At 38.2% G+C, this 18,308-nt stretch overlaps 1 protein-coding gene across 1 annotated transcript in view; it reads left to right on the plus strand.

Moving 5' to 3' along the window:
- The window catches only part of LOC134354274 (ethanolamine kinase 1-like), a 462,806-nt gene that overhangs the window by 232,941 nt on the left and 211,557 nt on the right, over positions 1-18,308 (plus strand). Inside the window, exon 4 of the mRNA XM_063063189.1 lies at positions 12,680-12,831. Within this exon, the coding sequence (XP_062919259.1) occupies positions 12,680-12,831 (152 nt within the window). The remainder of the gene's footprint in view (positions 1-12,679; positions 12,832-18,308) is intronic.

Below are 18,308 nucleotides of genomic sequence, written 5' to 3' on the forward strand. Positions count from 1 at the left end.
GGGACTGGACATCCATGGTGAAAATAAAACGGTGGGAGCCAGGGAACTTAAAATCATTGAAAAGTTTAAGAGCGTGAGAAGTGTCATGAACATAGGTAGGAAGGGATTGAACAAGGGGGGATAAAACCGTGTCGAGGTATGCAGAAACGAGTTCGGTGGGACAGGAGCGAGCTGAGAGAATAGGTCTGCCAGGACAGGCAGGTTTGTGGATCTTGGGTAGGAGGTAGAAACAGGATGTGCGAGGTGTGGGAACTATAAGGTTGGTAGCAGAGGATGGGAGATCCCCTGAGCGGATAAAGTCGGTGACGGTGTGGGAGACAATGGTTATAGGGACTGGACATCCATGGTGAAAATAAAGCGGTGGGGGCCAGGGAACTTAAAATCATCGAAAAGCTTATATACAGTAAAAGTCTGGATTTATAAGGACTTCGATCAGACATACAGTTTTTGCAGTAGAGTGAGGAGTTTTGCGCTTCATATCTAAGAAAGAATGTGCTCACGTTGGAAATGGACCAAAAGAGATTTATGAGAATGATCTACGGAATGAAAGGGTTGATGTATGAAGATGTTTGCCTGCTCTGGATCTCTACTCGCTGGACTTTAGAAGAATAACAATGGTTCTCATTGAAACCTATTGAATATTGAAGTGCCTAGATAGAGTGGATTTGGAGAGAATTTTTCAATATGACCTGAGAGCACACCTTCAGAATAAATGGGTGTCCCTTTAGAACAGACACAAGAAGGAAGATATTAGTGAATCTCTGGAATTCTTTCCCACAGACATCTATAGAGGCCAGGTCATGGGGTATACAGTATTTATATCAGAGACTGACAGTTTTTGATTGGTAAGGACATCAGAGGTTACAGGGAGGAAGCAGAAGGTGTTGATAGGGTAAAATAAATCAAACATTATTGAATGGTAGAATAAACTCAATGGGCTGAATGGACTAATTCTGCTCCTATGTCTTATAGTTTTATCTTCCATACCATTTCTGACTGAAAACATCAAAACAGATAAATGTGGTCTTCTGTTAATGATCCATTAAAGCTAACCCCTGGTATGTGGAGGAGAGCAGGCAATGAAGTGAAAAGAAAGATTGCTTATCCTGCAGAGATTAACTCATGTTCTATATGTCAATCTTCTGCACATACCTATATCTTACTCTCCTCTCCTTCTGAACTGCTGGCAGCTGAGAATAGGGAGTAACTGCTAACAGACGTTTCACCAAAATTTTAGTTTGAAATGCAACCAATACCCTAGAAAAGGCATGCATTTTTCATTGTCTATTTTACCACTCATACTACAACGTGATATGTAAATTCTACCTTAAGTTTAAATATACAGATCAATGTAATGTGAAATGTGTAGGCTTTTGGCTTTCTTTAAGAGAGATGTCTGTTTTGATATTGTTGCAAATCACTTTGTTTTCTTGCAAGTGACTTGCAAATGGAACTGTGTATGTATGCAATCATTATGCAAGTATTTCCATATTCCTTATGAACTATTGCTTTATTACATAGAGTAGGCAATGAATGAAGTAGGTATTATTGTTTTAAGATGCATTAGACTTCTCTAACCAATGGCATCTTCATTCTTTCAATGAAATTTGGATCATTTTAAAGTGATTCTGTTGATATCAAGTTGCCAATGAAGAAATGGATTTACCTCAGCTGTGAATGCACGCCATTCAAATTAAAGTACTGAATAATTTTTCATTGTTGTCTTGCTGATTTGTGAGAGTTGCCTAACGAGAGAGCATCCAATGAACAGCACTGCCTTCTGGGAAAGAGTTCTTTCCTCCGACTGTAGAGTCACTGTTTGCTTGGTGAAATTAGAATTAAGTTAGTGCAATTTTACTCAGTGGATAACAAAGAAAACTAATCATTTTTGAGAAGGTGATGGTTTCTTTGTGGTGCTAAATTTGAAAAGTGCAATCTTTAGACACAGTGGCAACAAAACAATGATGTGTATTCAAGTTTGGACTATGCGTGTTTTGGAAAAGGCAAAATTGAAAGGCTAATTATTTGCTGAAAATTGGGTTAATGATTTTTGTTAGCCCAGTAATCCAGGAAAAGAAGAAAGATATAGAATTCTAGCAGTGACTAATGCTTGAGGGATGGATGGGCAAGGTTAATTTTTTGGTCAGTAATGATTTCCACCCTCCCAATATGATACTGGCCTTGAATGTCACAGATGTTGAGTAAGAGGGGTCCACTGTGATAATGACTACATTGAGGATGAAGACTGTAGTCCTAATGAAGAGTCTCGGTCTGAAACATCGACTGTACCTCTTCCTAGAGATGTTGCCTGGCCTGCTGCATTCACCAGCAACTTTGATGTGTGTTGCTTGAATTTCCAGCATCTGCAGAATTCCTCTTGTTAGAAAAACATTGGATATTTCTTTGCAAGATCACCAACCTGAAAGGTTGACTTCTTTCTCTCTATATTTTCTGCAGACCTACTGAATATTTCCAATATTTTCTGTTAATTTGGACTTCTAGCATGCAAGATTAGAGCAGACATAATCTGCTTATAATCCTGGGATGTTCTATTCTTCCGGTTGCTTTGTGACAAATGTATTATTCGCTATTAAATTCTTTGGTAATTTAATGCTACACTGAAATATTACAGAAATTAATTAATTATCTGTCTGCCTTGATACTTCATGAACTTTATGCAATTCTTAAATTAATCTGTAAATCAAATATCATGAATCTACAGACATTAACACTTTTTTCATTCTGTTATGTGAGTAAATTTCAAGTCCCTTAATTTATGAGATGAATGTAAGCAAAGTATACAAGATTGGATACAAACAAAGGTTAAAAGTGACTGCATTGAGATGAATACATATTTATTATGTGATTTTTTTAAAGTGAAATATCAGTCCATGAGCATTTCTGTAGACACCAGGGAGATAATGGTCCCAAATGAAATGAATTGGAATCACATTTTCCACTTCCTCAATACATCTTTTCTCCGGGGCATCAAATCAAAGTAGCTGCGGTTTGACACAAAATCCCAGTCTTGCTCAAAGGCTATAAGTAAGGCTGGCTTGGGAAATAAAAGTGTTCCTCAGGAGAGTCACATTTCTGGAGCAAATCAGAGAACTTCAGCTTGAATCTGACTTGATCTGATATGAGAGAGTTTGAAGTGGACATTGGATTCTCAAGCTGGAAAATCTCTTCATTCCAGGCATGAATATGTTCATTGACTTCAAATGAGATCATTAAAAAACACACTTTAAGGTCCAGATTCTAAGAGCTCATCTTTAACTACCTTGCACCCAAAAAGGCAGTACATACACAGACGAATATTTTAATTAATTTATAAAGCCCCGCTATTTCATACATCTCCACTGGTTGCTCTGGATGCTATTTCCCAGTGGCAATTCATTGTAATTGAATAGGATGCTTTTGCCATTGGTTTAAAAGCCAATTAAGCTAGTGTTTATATAATGTAATGTTTGTTAGGATGAGTTAAACTTCTCAATCATAAATTCCCCAAAACAAATGAAGGCTTAAGGCAAAACTAGTTATGGAGACTGAATTTGATGAAAACCTCTGCCTAGTGTACATCATTATCGGCTGATATAGATTATCCAGGAAGTTATTTGGGAATTACTGAGCCATATCAATAACTGAAGCATTTGTATGCTGTTTTGTAGACCCTTACTGTGAATATTAAAAAGCTAAATATTAGAGCTGTTTGATTAAAGGAGTTCAGATAATTATTTTAGTCACAAATTCTGATAGGGAACAGAAAACCCTATATTAGTTTCAAAATTAATTCTGTCTGACTGTACCCTAGGTTTCAATATAACACTGCAACACTCTCTAACTGTTGCCCCAGAAGTCTTAAATAACAGAAAGAGGCTGAAGATATTTCATTCTACTATTTCCTTCAACAAGTCAAATAAATAATCCTGGGGTGCAAATATCTTATGAACCAATTCTACGATTCTAAAGATAATTATTTGCTTAAAATGCCCTCTTATAAAGTTTTATGTTTATAATTTTTGTTAGCCTTGAAACCAGGAAAGGAATAGGAACATGGAATTCTTGCAGTGTGATGTGTACTTGGGGAATGGATGGCCAAAGTTATGCTAATAATTTCCATGAGCCTCCAGAGTCAAATTATATAACAGTAACTGTGTTTACTAAATTAATATCAGTACGTTTGCCATGGTCAATCTAGGCATTCATGTGAAGCTTGAAAACAGCAATATTCAATACCAGTAGATTGATCAAATTCAACATTTGATGATTTTTTTTTGTGAAATTTCATTAAGATCTGACAACTTCAAGTAACTTTACCTTTTTGATATCCAGGCATATTCTGACTTTCCTTGATCACTGTTCTATTTGTACTCACATTATTAACTGAGATTGTCTGTTGAATAATAATAAAATCAGGCTGGTGAACACACAGAAGTCAAGGAACAGGTGGGTCTCTATTTATTTATGCAGTTTCGGAAAAGTCTCAATAATCAAATTAAATATCCTGGAGTCATCTATTCAAAATTAACTGGAGTAGAATGCTCCTTATTAACACTGAAAGGTGCAACATTTAATCACTGTATTCGATGTATATGTATTTAGTCTACCATCACTGCACAGCTTGTATGCAATCAGGACAAAGAAGCTGGCAGGAAAATCGTTGTAGACATTACCCGCCCAGCAAACTGCCTTTTCCAAAAGCTCCCTTCTGGAAAGTGCTGTAAGGCTATTAAAATTAAAACTTCACTCCACCTTAGAAGTTTCTTCCCCCAGGCAGTTAATCAGCCATTTTATGTAGACCCCTCTCTCATCACCCTCTTCAGTCACTATACTGCATTGTAAACACTTTAAACCACTTTTTACAATGCTGTTTCCATGGTAAGTACATGCTGATATTTATGTACTTAAGCACATTTTATTCCCTATCCGTACCTCTAACTTTATTTTAATATAGTTCTTTATTCTGTATAATTGTGGCATGTACTTGCTCTTTTATCACATAGCACCAACATACTACAGCAATTTCCTAATACATGTAAACATACACTCAGTAGCCACTTTATTGGATATAGGAGGTACCTAATAAGGTAGCCACTGTGTCTATTTTTATATGTATGTGGTCTTTGCTGTTGTAGCTCATCCACTTCAAGCTTCGATGTGCCATGCATTCAGGGATGCTCTTTCACACACCACTGTTGTAATGGGTGGTTATTTGAGTTACTGTTGCCTTCCCGTCAGCTTGAACTGCTCTGGCTATTCTCCTCTGATCTCTCTCATTAACAAGGCATTTTCACCCACAGCAGTAGATCAGATATTACATGCATTCCCCTGTATTCATCCGTATACTCATTACAGTTCAGTTTTATTCAAGTGGATTTTATGATTTCAATGGAAAAGCTACGACTCACATTGATCCCTCAAAGCAACAGGAAAGGCAGGATTTTTGCATTTCTAACACGTTGCGGAAATTCCAGAGTTGGCCCAATGATTCAGCATGGCTTCAGATCTTTCTGGGGCACATCTAGAGCCTTCTCCTAAAATATAAAAATTCTAAAATATCCTGAAAGTCTAATATATGCATGAGATTTAAATGGAATGCTAAACCATAATTTCTGCTTTGCAAACTATCTGGACTTTTAGAAAAACTAATATTTGGCATGTGTATTACAGTTCCTTAAATGGATATTTCAAAAATGAGATTTTTAATGTAATTGTTTCTTATATTTTAATTAGCTCATGATATGTGTGTTGTACGGTGAATATAATTCAAATTTTAGCACAGTTCAGTGATTAAAAAGCTAATTATGGAATGTGCCCTAGTTTGCTGACCAGGATAATTCTTTCATGTGATTGGATGCTCTGGCAACTTACCGACACCACACTTATTGGACACCAGGGATCTCCTTGAACTGATGTCCGACACCATCAGGCATCTCAGTAGGAGAAGCTCATACCAGAGAGCTTGCTTGATCTTTGTGACGATTCTTTCTCTAGATTGTTTTTGATGTCAATTCACCAGGGAAGTCAGTAATCTATCTTCTGGCATCCTTCAATGATATATTCTTTTTCTGGATCATTGAACATACAAAGACAATGAACTCAAAATGTTACCAAGCACTTTGCATTAGTTAGTCATCCTTTCGGTCACAATTATGAGTTAATGGCATTCAATTAAGTCACAAGAGACACAAAAATAAAGTGTATAATTTCTTGCACTTCTGACACTTAAGAGGACTGTGTGAAAATGTTACACTGCTACAGTAAATAACAAAATATGGGGCTTCAGTCTCCAGGATTTTTTGCAGGAATTTCAGTAGGGTTCAATGACTAACAAATTACTGGAGATCTTTTCATCACAAACAACTATTATCATCTCCTATGAGTTCAGATTGTTCAGTGGTGACAATCATTGTACAACTGCTTAATGTGCAGGTATGAAATTCCTTTGCATCACACATTTTCTGAGAAATTACTTTGTCTTACAACAGGTTAAAGTTTGCATTAAAATAGTTCACTGAATGTTATCAGTAGATATCTCAGTACTTGTGCACAAGCTCCACTTTGCAGTGGTATTTAAGGTTTGATAAGCCACAGATTGACGCTGAGGCACACAGAGGATTTTTCATACCTCCCTTTCAATAAACCAGGATTACAGCACTGCTTGGAAAGTAGCTAGATTTATATATTCATCAGTTAAAATGAAGTTCTGCTTTTTAGCCTTAGAATTTAGTTTCATGTCAAATATCAAAATTCCAGTTTTATTTCACCTCTAGAGGTTGTGTGTATAATCTCTGCAAAACCAACAGAATACCGGCCCAATATATTTTGTTTTCCTTCTCTTGACCTCAGTTGACATTATTCAGACAACTGTATTTAATACTTTATGAAACACTTGTTGTAAATATAAAAACTAAAAACATTTAAAGGTTTAAATTACTGTCTGATAATTTTGTGTAAAGGAGAAAGACATTAAAATTAATTCTATTATCAACAAAATTGGCCAGGTTTTACTGTGCCTTAAAATTGAAAATATAATGCTGATACGATCTCTTGATTCATCTGTCATTGGGCAGAAAAGAAAATTAGGTAAGGGCAGTAAAGTAAGTCTGGATATTTTGTAATAAAGTTCCTGCCTGACAAATTCAGCTGAGCAGTCTAGTGAAAGTTAAAATGATAAATTACATTTTATGAAACTGGCCACTAAAAGTCTCAGTTGGCAGCTCTCTTGCCTCTGAGTGAGGTTGAGGGTTCTAGTCCCACTACAGATTAAACTCAGAAATCTAAATCAAAACTAAAGTGCAGTACTGAAAGAGTGCTGTATGATCTGAGGAGCCATCTCTCAGACAAGGTGTTAAATGGAGGTCCGTTTTCCCTCTCAGCTGAACAGAAAGAATCCATGGTAAGAAAGGAGATTCCTCCGGCTCCCCGAGTGATTGGTACTTCCTCAAGCCTTATGGCAGCTGCTCCACTCTCTCCCGTCCCAGAGCCTTGGTTTTGCAGCAGGTCCACGAGCAGGCTCAGCCACAAGTTGTAACTGAGCCTCGTCAGGCCCACCCCAAATCTCCTGGTCAAATGGTGGCATATGCCGATACAGGGGTCCAGTCCATCCTGGTGAGCAGACTACATTCAGCTGGCACTTCTCGACACATCAGACGTCATTCATCATTATCTCATGGGAGCTTGCTGTATGCAAATTGGCTGTTGCACCTTCTGCACTATATGATCATACTTCCAATTTACATTGACTTTACATTATATTGATGTGTGTTATATTCTTAAAGGTATCCCTTGCAAATCTTGCTCTTGGTTTTATGTGAAGATGTGCAATATTTAACTATTTGAACACAATGGCTGTGGATGAAATTGGTTTGCATCCCCCTTATTCCTTGTAATCTGTTTTCTTCTCATCTAATGGGATTGGAGATAAATATTGGCAGCACTAAGACTTCATCTGTGCAATGTGTGACAGATTACCAGCTCAGAATAACAACTTCCTCATCCTTCACTTTCACTCATTCATGTAGTACTGAAATTCAGATGGGTCTCCTAATGAGGACGTTGAGGTAGCGTAATGGTTAGTGGATCGCTTTACAGCACCAGTGATAATGGATAGGGTTTCGGTTCCCGCTGCCCTCTGTAAGGAATTTGCATATTCTCCCCATGACTGTGTTGGTTTCCTCTGGGTGCTGCTGCTTCCTCCCATGTTCCAAAGATATAAGGGTTAAGGTTAGAGAGTTGTGGGCTTGCTATGTTGGCACTGGAAGTGTGAAGACACTTGCAGACTGCCCAACATAATCCTCACTAATCTGATTTGACACAAATGATGCATTCCACTGTATGCTTCAATGCACCTGTGACAAATAAAACCAATCTAATCTCATCTGAGTGGATCTGTTTGTAGATCTACTTGTTTATCAATCAAGTAGTTCAGTCAAACACGAACAGCAATGACTTTTGCCCAAGGGTGGTCCTACAGATAGGTATGGAAACTCATACTCATTGTTGAGGGAGCACACTGGCAAGCAAATTGCAGTTCTCACCCTACAGCAATCAAGGGTTGAGCATAAAAACACACAAAAAAATGCTGGCAACACAGCAAATCAGGGAACGTCTATGGACGGAGAAACAGAGAGGACATTTCAGATTGAAAACTGTTAGAAGTAGGAGAGAGAAAAAAAACACATTAATCTTAAGCAACACACATCAAAGTTGCTGGTGAACGCAGCAGGCCAGGCAGCATCTCTAGGAAGAGGTACAGTCGACGTTTCGGGCCGAGACCCTTCGTCAGTACTAACTGAAAGAAGAGCTAGTAAAAGATTTGAAAGTGGGAGGGGGAGGGGGAGATCCGCAATGATAGGAGAAGACAGGAGGGGGAGGGATGGAGCCGAGAGCTGGACAGTTGATTGGCAAAAGTGATATGAGAGGGTAATGGGAGAGGAGGCCCAAGGAGAAAGAAGAGGGGGAGGGGGAGAAAACCTAGAGGATGGGCAAGGGGTATAGTGGGAGGGACAGAGGGAGAAAAAGGAGAGAGAGAAAAAGAATGTGTGTATATAAATAAATAACGGATGGGGTACGGGGGGAGGTGGGGCATTAGCGGAAGTTTGAGAAGTCAATATTCATGCTATTTTCACTTTCAAACTCCCACTTTCAAATCTCTTACTAGCTCTTCTTTCAGTTAGTCCTGACGAAGGGTCTCGGCCCGAAACGTCGACTGTACCTCTTCCTAGAGATGCTGCCTGGCCTGCTGCGTTCTCCAGCAACTTTGATGTGTGTTACTTGAATTTCTAGCATCTACAGAATTCCTTGTGTTTACATTAATTTTAATATGCAGAGAGGAAGGGAAGGTTGGGAGGGGAGAAAGAAAATAAATCTACCAAGGGAGTCCAGAATCGTTGTCGAAATAAGTTGCATAGGTTATCCCAGGTTGATCGTTTATTGAGCAGTTTGAAACAGAGATGAAAAAATAACTAAAAACTGAAAGCTCTTAGGAAGTGAGAACACAAATGAAGGAACATAAAAATTGTGAAATGCAGAAGAGTGGAGCATTCTCAGCAGGTCAGGCTATACTAATGGACAGAGGAAAACTGAGCCTAGATCATAGGTGAATGATTTACAGCAGAGATGGATAGTTCAGATATTGAGTCACAGAAAAGGCAAGTTATCTGAAGCTCTGCATTGAAGTCAAAACAGGAGTCAGACAAGGTGGTGTGATTTTGATGATATTATTTAACCTGGTGATTGACTGGATTATGAGGCAAACAATGAAGGATAAGCAGAGATGCATTAGGTGGACTCTACTCTCTACTTTAGAAGATCTTGACTTTGTGGGTGACTTCACATTAATATCACGTAACAGCACATGCAAGAGAAAACTCAGCGCCTATATAGCTTTGGTGGATGGGTGGTCTCAGAGTTAGCCAGAGAATGACCAAGACCACAACCCTTAATATAGAGTCTCCTCTTCCCATCAAGGCAAATGGCATGACTTACCTAACACAGGCAGATTCCCCTTCCTGGCCAGCATCATTCGGGAGGACAGTGGAACAAATGACAACACCCAGTGCTGACTCAGCAAACCTAGAAGCATCATCAGATCAATGAGCAGTACATGGGGATCAAATAAATGCAGCATCCACATCAAGGTGAAGCTCTTCCAGAGCTGTGTTCCGTCCACACACTTGTATGGGTCAGAATACTGGTGCATGATAGGGAATGACCTTGCCAAGTTGTCATCATTCCACACCATGAACTTGATCCTCCATATTTTCTCGCCAGAAAGATCTCCAACCATGCCCTAGTCCTTCAGCGTCACCAAGAGGACATGGTCACGATCACCATGAGGAAACTTTAGAGATGGATTGGGCACCTAATGAGAAGAGAGCCCAACTTGATCATTACAATAGCACTTCACTGGACTTCTGAAGGGCAGAAGTCAACTTGGTGACAAACCATAGGTGCAGAAATGAGGACCCTGAATCACTCCTGTGGCAGAATAGAGAAGATGGCCAAGAACAGTCAGAGTTGGACGACCTTCATTGCTGCTCTAAACCCCAGCGGCATAACAGGCAGTAACTGACGTTGTATAATGCAGCTTTGAGTCCAAAAAGGGACAAAGTACCTTAATATGTTCAGGTGTTACTTGACCATGATAATAAATATTGTTTTCCTTCCTTCTCTCCTTCCTAATGTTTTTTTTTCATTCAGTGTAAAGCACAATTTGCTCAGCAATGATCAGGTATAAAACAAATAGGCAGGCATAGAAAGCCTAACTTCTTCTGAAAAATGTGACTGTCGTTGTAAGAAAGAGTGAGATTTGCTGTTTAGTCAGTGGTTCCTGTGAATATGTGCTGATTGTCAGCCCTTTTCTAACAATGTTGCAGTTTTAGTCCAAAATCTCTAAACTAAGTTACACAAAATACAAATTGGAAGCAAACAACCATGTAATTGGTTACATCATGTCAGGTCTTTTGTGTCAGCTTGAACAAATCACCTGTAAGCATCAACCCCCTTCATTTATATTGGTTTGCTTTACAGTTTTGGTAAACCAGCTTTAGCTCAGTAAAACTGACTTTAACTTGAATTTTAACATGAATGGAAGGTAAAATAATGAAACAATTTCTATTGGTTTAATAATAGGAAGCTTACTACAAATACCTCTACTTCTTAGCCCATTACTTTCATTCATGGGATATGGACTTCGCTGGCAAGGTCACAACTTATTGTAACTGCTTTGATAAGGAGTTGATGAACTGCCACCTTGAAAACAGAGTAGCATGCTGGGCTCGCAAAACCAAATGCGATGATCCAAATCTGGTGACACGCATAGGAAAATGTCAGATCTTCTTCACTGATGGACATTCAAGAAATCAAAGAAATGTTATGAAAATATAGTAGCTTCATAAATACCTTTACAGATTTAGTTAACTGACTTCAAGTTTCTTAGCTGTAATTATGAAATTTGAATAACATCCACAAGAGAAAGGCTATTAGCCTAGTACGTAGTTCCTGAAATTCCAATTCCTCTTTTACTCGTTATATTTTGATTACATTGCTAATTATAAATACATTGTAGTAACTCTGAGCTATTGTCATCATTTTTTAAAATAAATCTTACCGATATAATACAATATTTTGCATTTACATGAGGGAGTACTGTAGATTTCAAACTGTGTGTAAAAATCTGAGAACGTTCTTCTATATTGTCAGCCAACACTGTGAACTATCCCTAAGGCAGTGACATGCCCAACCTGACTGGTTTTCCTTGCTCCTTAGAAATGCTCTACATGGACCACATGCAGCCAAGTTCCACACGGCCTTGTTTGCTAACTAACAGCTGAGCAGACTGCCAGTGATCTGTGGGACAATTTCCATAAAGCAACATCATCTTGATAGTACAATTCTGCCATGCTGCATAAAGCAGTACTGCTATATCAATGAATATTATCATATAAACAACAGAAAAGTCAGTAATTCATACATGTACTTGTACATATAGTTATGTTTGGATCTTCAAAACATTAAAGTAATTCAAAAGAAAACACGGGAGCGGGAATGCAGGTGTAACTTTGTCTTTAGTTTCAGGAGGCACAGACATGTCACATGGTAGCATGATTAATGAATACACGTAAAGTATTTTTATATAATTATAATTAATGTAATTAATTATGTAAATGAACAAGAATGTGTAATCAATGTATATACAAGATTACTCAAATATTATCGAAATACTAAATATACTAAATATGGAAAAATTTGACTCCTATATGTATGAATGGATGGATGTGAAACTATTGAAACACAAATAACTACAATAACAAACAGTGCCATTAGCTTATTAACTGAACAGACAAAATTGACCTTATGGTGACTAAAGCTGAGGAAGTAAAATCCAGTTCTTTCTATGCTGGACCATGGAATATTGTAACCTCGGAAATATCTTCACAAATTTGATTGGTACTTCCTATATAGAACAAATGGTCAGAAAGCATGGTGTTGTTTTCCAATTGTGAATGAATATATATTTCCAGAAAAGATTCTGTAAAAGCACATTCTGATGGGAAAATACAAGATGCTAATACTTCTTAAATGTTATATGCAGATATCCATACCACAAGCAACTGCCACTCCAGAATGCTTTCTGCACTTAACTACATTTTAATGTTTTTTTTTTAATCCTCAGTTCCGTGGACAACATGAATGATATGCCAAGTTTTGACATTCTTGTCAGTGAAATTGAACTACTCAAAGAACACCTTTCCCAGATTAAATCCCCAGTGGTCCTGTGCCATAATGATCTACTGTGTAACAATATCATCTACATTGAAGCAAAAGGTAAGTTTTATAAATATTGAATAAAAATAGCAATGCTTGAATTGATATAGTGTCTCACAATGCCATGCTGTCTCCAATCCCAAATAGTGCCTATTTCCAAGAATAACATTCAGCTAAAATTAACCTTTGAAGTTTTACATTTTTCTTATTAAACTGCAAACTGCTAACATTACCATGCATATTGTTATGGGAAGAAAAGTAAACAATATTAACCAATTACCAATGTTCTCAAGAATATCTGAAAATGTTTCACAGAAGACATGAAGTCCTGGAAGGGAGAAGTAACTTGGTAATGCAATGGCAGCCAGCACTTGTGTTCGATAGTGCACAGATACAGAGTTCCATGGCACTCAGGTTTGAACCGATGTGTGCAGCAGATCACACCTCACAGGCGATGCTCCATTGTGGAGTGTAGGATTTGGTTCAAGGAGGAGAATCCTAACAACCTTATATAACCGAAGTCTTTCATCCTGGTAACATGCTACTAAATTTCCTCTAAACTCTCTCCAAGGGTTTGACATCTTAATGTGTGATGCCTAGAACTTGGCACAATGCTCCAGCTGAAGCCCAACCAATGATCTTAGCAAAACTACTGTGTTTTTTGTTTACCACATGACTATATTTATAAAGCCAATTATATGTTATACTTTTTCAATACTCTAGTAAACTCGCTGCATCTTCAAAGATTTCCATATTTAAGGGGTTGGATCTCTTTGTTCTTGAGCCTTAATTAAACTTGTCAGTGTGTATTGCCTTTTGTTATTCTACAGTATGTTACATAGAAATACAGAAAAGTACAACAAGAACAGGCTCTATTGCCTATCGTATCAGTGCCAATTGTGATGCCAATCTAAACTAATCCCATCTGCCTGCATATGGTCTAAACCCCTCAACTCACTGCCTGTTCTTGAGTCTGCCCAACTGCCTGTTAATCATTGTTATCGTATCTATTTCTGCCACCTCCCCTGGCAGTGCGTTCCCATCACTTACCATCTCTGTGTAAAAATGTCTTGCCTCATACATCTTTTTTAAACTTTCTCGCTCTCACTTTAAACCTATTTGACATTTCCACACTAGAAAATACTCTATCTATGCTTCTCATAATTTAATATACTTCTACCAGGTCACCTCTTAGCCTCCAATGCTCCAGAGAAAACAGTCCGAGCTTATCCAACCCCTCCTTTTAGCTAATGCATTCTAACCCAGGCAACATCCCAGTGAACTTCTCCTGCACCTTCATCAAAGCCTTCATATCATTGCTGTTGTGATGATATTGGGTTTGCTGACTGTAACACTCTAAATTCAAATGAAGATCTTAAACCCTATCAATATCAATAGCTATGGGTGCCCCCACTAAAGGGAAGTTATAATATAGCTGTCTACTCTTCAAAGACTAGTTTATATACCACAGTGAGTTTAACTGCCAATGCCCACCCCACCTACTAAGGAGGAGCTACTTCCAATTAACAAAGTAGTTTAAAAACAGTTGATTTAATTTTAGTGATACATGTTTAAATCCGGACAAAATTCTTTTGAAAGATTTTCAAATTACTCATGATTTCCAAAACACAGATACAATTCCAATAAGGCAAAAAGACATAACAATGAGTTGCAACCAAAGAAATCATCGTCACCGACAATGAAGGTAGAGGAATGGATTCTAGTCACCTCATGTATTTGTCATTCTTCTTGCTGTTCTTTGCACTTCTAACAAGATTGACTGCTCTCTACATTTATAGTGTTTTTCCACCACCTGGGTGACTTCACACACATGTGATTTTTTTTTCAGATCCTGTACCTTTTTACACAAGTGGTCTAAAAACTTCTGAAGACAGAATTCCGAGATTCTCACAATTAATGCTATAAAGCTGATTGTTTGAGCAGACAAACCTTCCAACTATTAACTGATATCATAGGTGATAGTATCAATCTGGTCTGCAAGCAATACAAGATAGTATCAATCTGGTCTTCCTTGAACTAAATAAGTTAGCCAGAGTTATCTGGTTTGAAACAGGCCAATTAACATAACCCCATTGTCTTATATTTTATCTATTGAGCACTCAGCCTAGGTACATTAAGAACTGAAGACTGGCTCCTGTTTGCAACAAGAAGCAAAGAGTATCAGTTGGAAGTTTAACTTATTCCGAAACAACTCTTTGTCTTTAAACATTTAGCTGCTTTGTTGGAGAGCTGAGCTTGAGAAAAAGGATGCTTACTTGCCCTGGACAGTGAATACCCAGCACAATGTAAACATAATTGCAGACAATACTGCAAATGTGAAGTAACCAAATTTTTACACAGCTGAAACATGACTTACCAACTTCTTTTACTCAGTGCTCCAACTAATGAAGGCAACAATGTCAGATGCCTTTTTCATCACCATATTCACTTATGTTGACACATTTCAGGGAGCTATGGACTTCTATACATCAATGCTCCTTAAGGTCCTGCCATTTACTGTCTTCTGCCTTCTTCTGTTCCAGTCCTGATGAAGACTGTCAATCCAAAATGTTGACTGTATGTTCCCTGTCATAGATGCTGCCTGACTTGCTTAAGTTCATCAAGGATTTGAATATTTGAGTATGTCATTTACTGTATACTTCTTGTTTTTGTCTGTCCAAAATATAATTTTCACATGTGTGCCAATTAAACTGCACCTACACACTCTATGCCAAAATTTCCAGCTGAGCTTTATCCTGCATCATCATTTGACAACAATCCTCACACTCATAACTCCACCAATTTTGTTGCCATCTGCCCACTTGCCTCTCAGACCCCCTGCATTTTCATCCAATCATTGATATATATTATTATTATATTGGTTCTTTAAGGTTGTTCCAGCTGGGCGTGTAGTGGGAATAAGTTTCCACTACCTATTATATTCTCCCAATGGTGTGCATCTCAAATTGTCTCTGACAACCAAGTCCAGCTCCTGGCCTTCATGCTTGGCTTAGCTACTAAGCTACTGAGCCTGGCAGAATCATTTCTACTGGCGGGAGAAGGGAAAAAGGTGGGTTACTAGTGCCTTAAAACCAGTTGCTTTGGGCAGATGGGGCTCATTATCCATGGTTAGCAGCTCATATAGAAGAAGGAAAACATATCTAAAACCTTCGACGGCTTGCAGCTATACCACCTTATGGAGAAGGATTTGGGAGTAAACTCCAAGGCAAAATCCAGAGGTGGAATCCTTAAGACAGTCCAACATTGATTTCAATGCGAAAGGGCAATTTCTGTAATGCCACTGGTTCCAAACTGTATCAATCTCTGCTGTTCCTTTGGATTCATCAGCCATGTGATGAGGGGGAGCCTGATCCATGGGCAACAGCTTGCTCTCCATATCGTACTGCCCTGGCTTGTGTATCACGTAGACACCTGGGACACAACATCCATGGTCGACCCTGACCAGTGGAGGGCCTCAACTACAATTAATATGCATTACAAACAATAGGAGTTCTACCACTGATCGTTTCTGAACAGACCTTCAGTCAGAAAAACATCCCTCCACCATTATCTTCTGTCTTGTATGGCCAAATCAATTTTGAATTTAATTTACCAATTCAATTCAAGGATACCATAGACCAGCCTATCATGAGGGACTTCATCAAACACAGAGTATGAATAACAACATCTTCTCAATCAACTACATCACTTTCTCAAAACTCAATCAAGTTTGTGAGACAGGATCTTTCTGACACTATGCTGACTTTCTTATTAAATCTATTCCTTTCATGATTGCACACGGGATTTTTTTTCTTCACAGTAAGTGCCTGACTTGCTGAATATTTACAACATTCTCTTACTTCAGAATTACAGCATCGGTAATATTCCATTTTTCACAGTTCTGTCTTTGCTTTTTTTCTCTCTTGTCCTCATTTACCTCTTTCTCCTTACACCTTTGCCTCACAGATGATCTGTATTTAATGTACCTTTACACCTTTTCTCAGCCAGCACCACACCACCAGCACAGTCAGTCTTGTCTGCACTTCACCAAAGGTGTGCTGTTTGGTGTCTTTGCTCTTCTCCCTTCTCAGCAGTTGACCATCAAACTGAAATGGTACCTCCATATTCCTCTCCCCAGTTGCTGCCTGATTTCTGACATCTTCTGTTTTTATTTTATATCCTAGTGCTGAACAGAAATTACTACCCTTTTCTTCATATGATCTGCATATTATCAAGGATTCAGTCTGTAAGTGATCTGATTATTTAGCAGTTTGGCCTGTGCATTTACAGGCTTTGTTTATATACATTATTTTATCAGAACAGACAAGGAACATAGCATGTACATTAACTACAAGATAAGTTACTTGTGTATATAAATTCTCATCATAACTGGCCATTAAGGGATTATGTTCCCCTCTCTGTTTTTGGCCCATATATTGCGTATTACTCTGTGAAACATTAATGCCACTTTCTATATGCTTCAGCATATTAGCTGAAAGGAATCTGCTGATGTGAACTTGCTTGTAATGACTTCTCATCATATCTTGGAATTGGCAGCAGCTCTTGGATGTATTTTTTTTCTTTTTGCTCAGACAACTTCTCTGACATATTGCATTAATCCTTGGAGAGCAGTAGATTCAAGGGAAGTTTGTAAAAGAAGGTTCTACAATTGATATCTCAATTTTACTTTGTTCTACTCCTTCATATCTCTGTGATCTCCTCCAGCCTTTTACTCATCATGGTTGTCTCTTGCCTCTTGTTAACTACTGTGCCTTTGAAACCATAATTTTTCCCTAAATATTACAGTCTCTTTTTCCTTCTTTTAGGTTTAGAAGCTACATTTTTGATCAAGCTTCTGTAAAGCTCGAATGAGTTCAGCATTAATATTTGTTTGATTACATTCTTGTGAGGATCCATTACGTTCTCATTGAAATTAGACACGCTGGTTCAAATCTTGTCCCATCAAATAGTTAATCCTACTGTCTTCCTACTGTCCAGCTGAACTTGCTCCTCACAACTAAACAGAATATCCTAATTGAGAAAAAAATCTGCAATTTTCTGCTTTCCTGGTGTCATGGAAAAGAAACCAAACATGCCACAATCTTTATATGATATGTATATCTCAATGACAAAGCAACAATCTACAAAAACATTAATAATATTGGGTTTTGATGAGAAACATCTCTATGACTATGCAACTTTCACTCTGCTCCATTCTAATGTCTCTTCTTCCACAGGGCCCTGGCTCCAAAATCTGCAACCTTGCGACAAAATACTAAGACACTTTTGGGAGGAAGTGCCAAACTCGAGGTTCTTAACCTTGAGGCAACATGAGTTAGGGAAATTTACTCTCTGCAGTTTTAACTATTCTCATCCACTGCAGTACACATAAAATGCTGGAGGAAGTCAGCAGGTCAGGCAGCATCCATGGAAATGAACAAACAGTTGACGTTTTGTCCCTAGACCCTTCCTCAGTATGTGGCTTGTTAGTGTTGACTTTATTGCTTTTGTTTGGGGAAGGGCATGGATTGAAATAA

The sequence above is a fragment of the Mobula hypostoma genome, chromosome 11 (genome assembly GCF_963921235.1).
Source record: "Mobula hypostoma chromosome 11, sMobHyp1.1, whole genome shotgun sequence".
NCBI classification, from domain to species: domain Eukaryota; kingdom Metazoa; phylum Chordata; class Chondrichthyes; order Myliobatiformes; family Myliobatidae; genus Mobula; species Mobula hypostoma.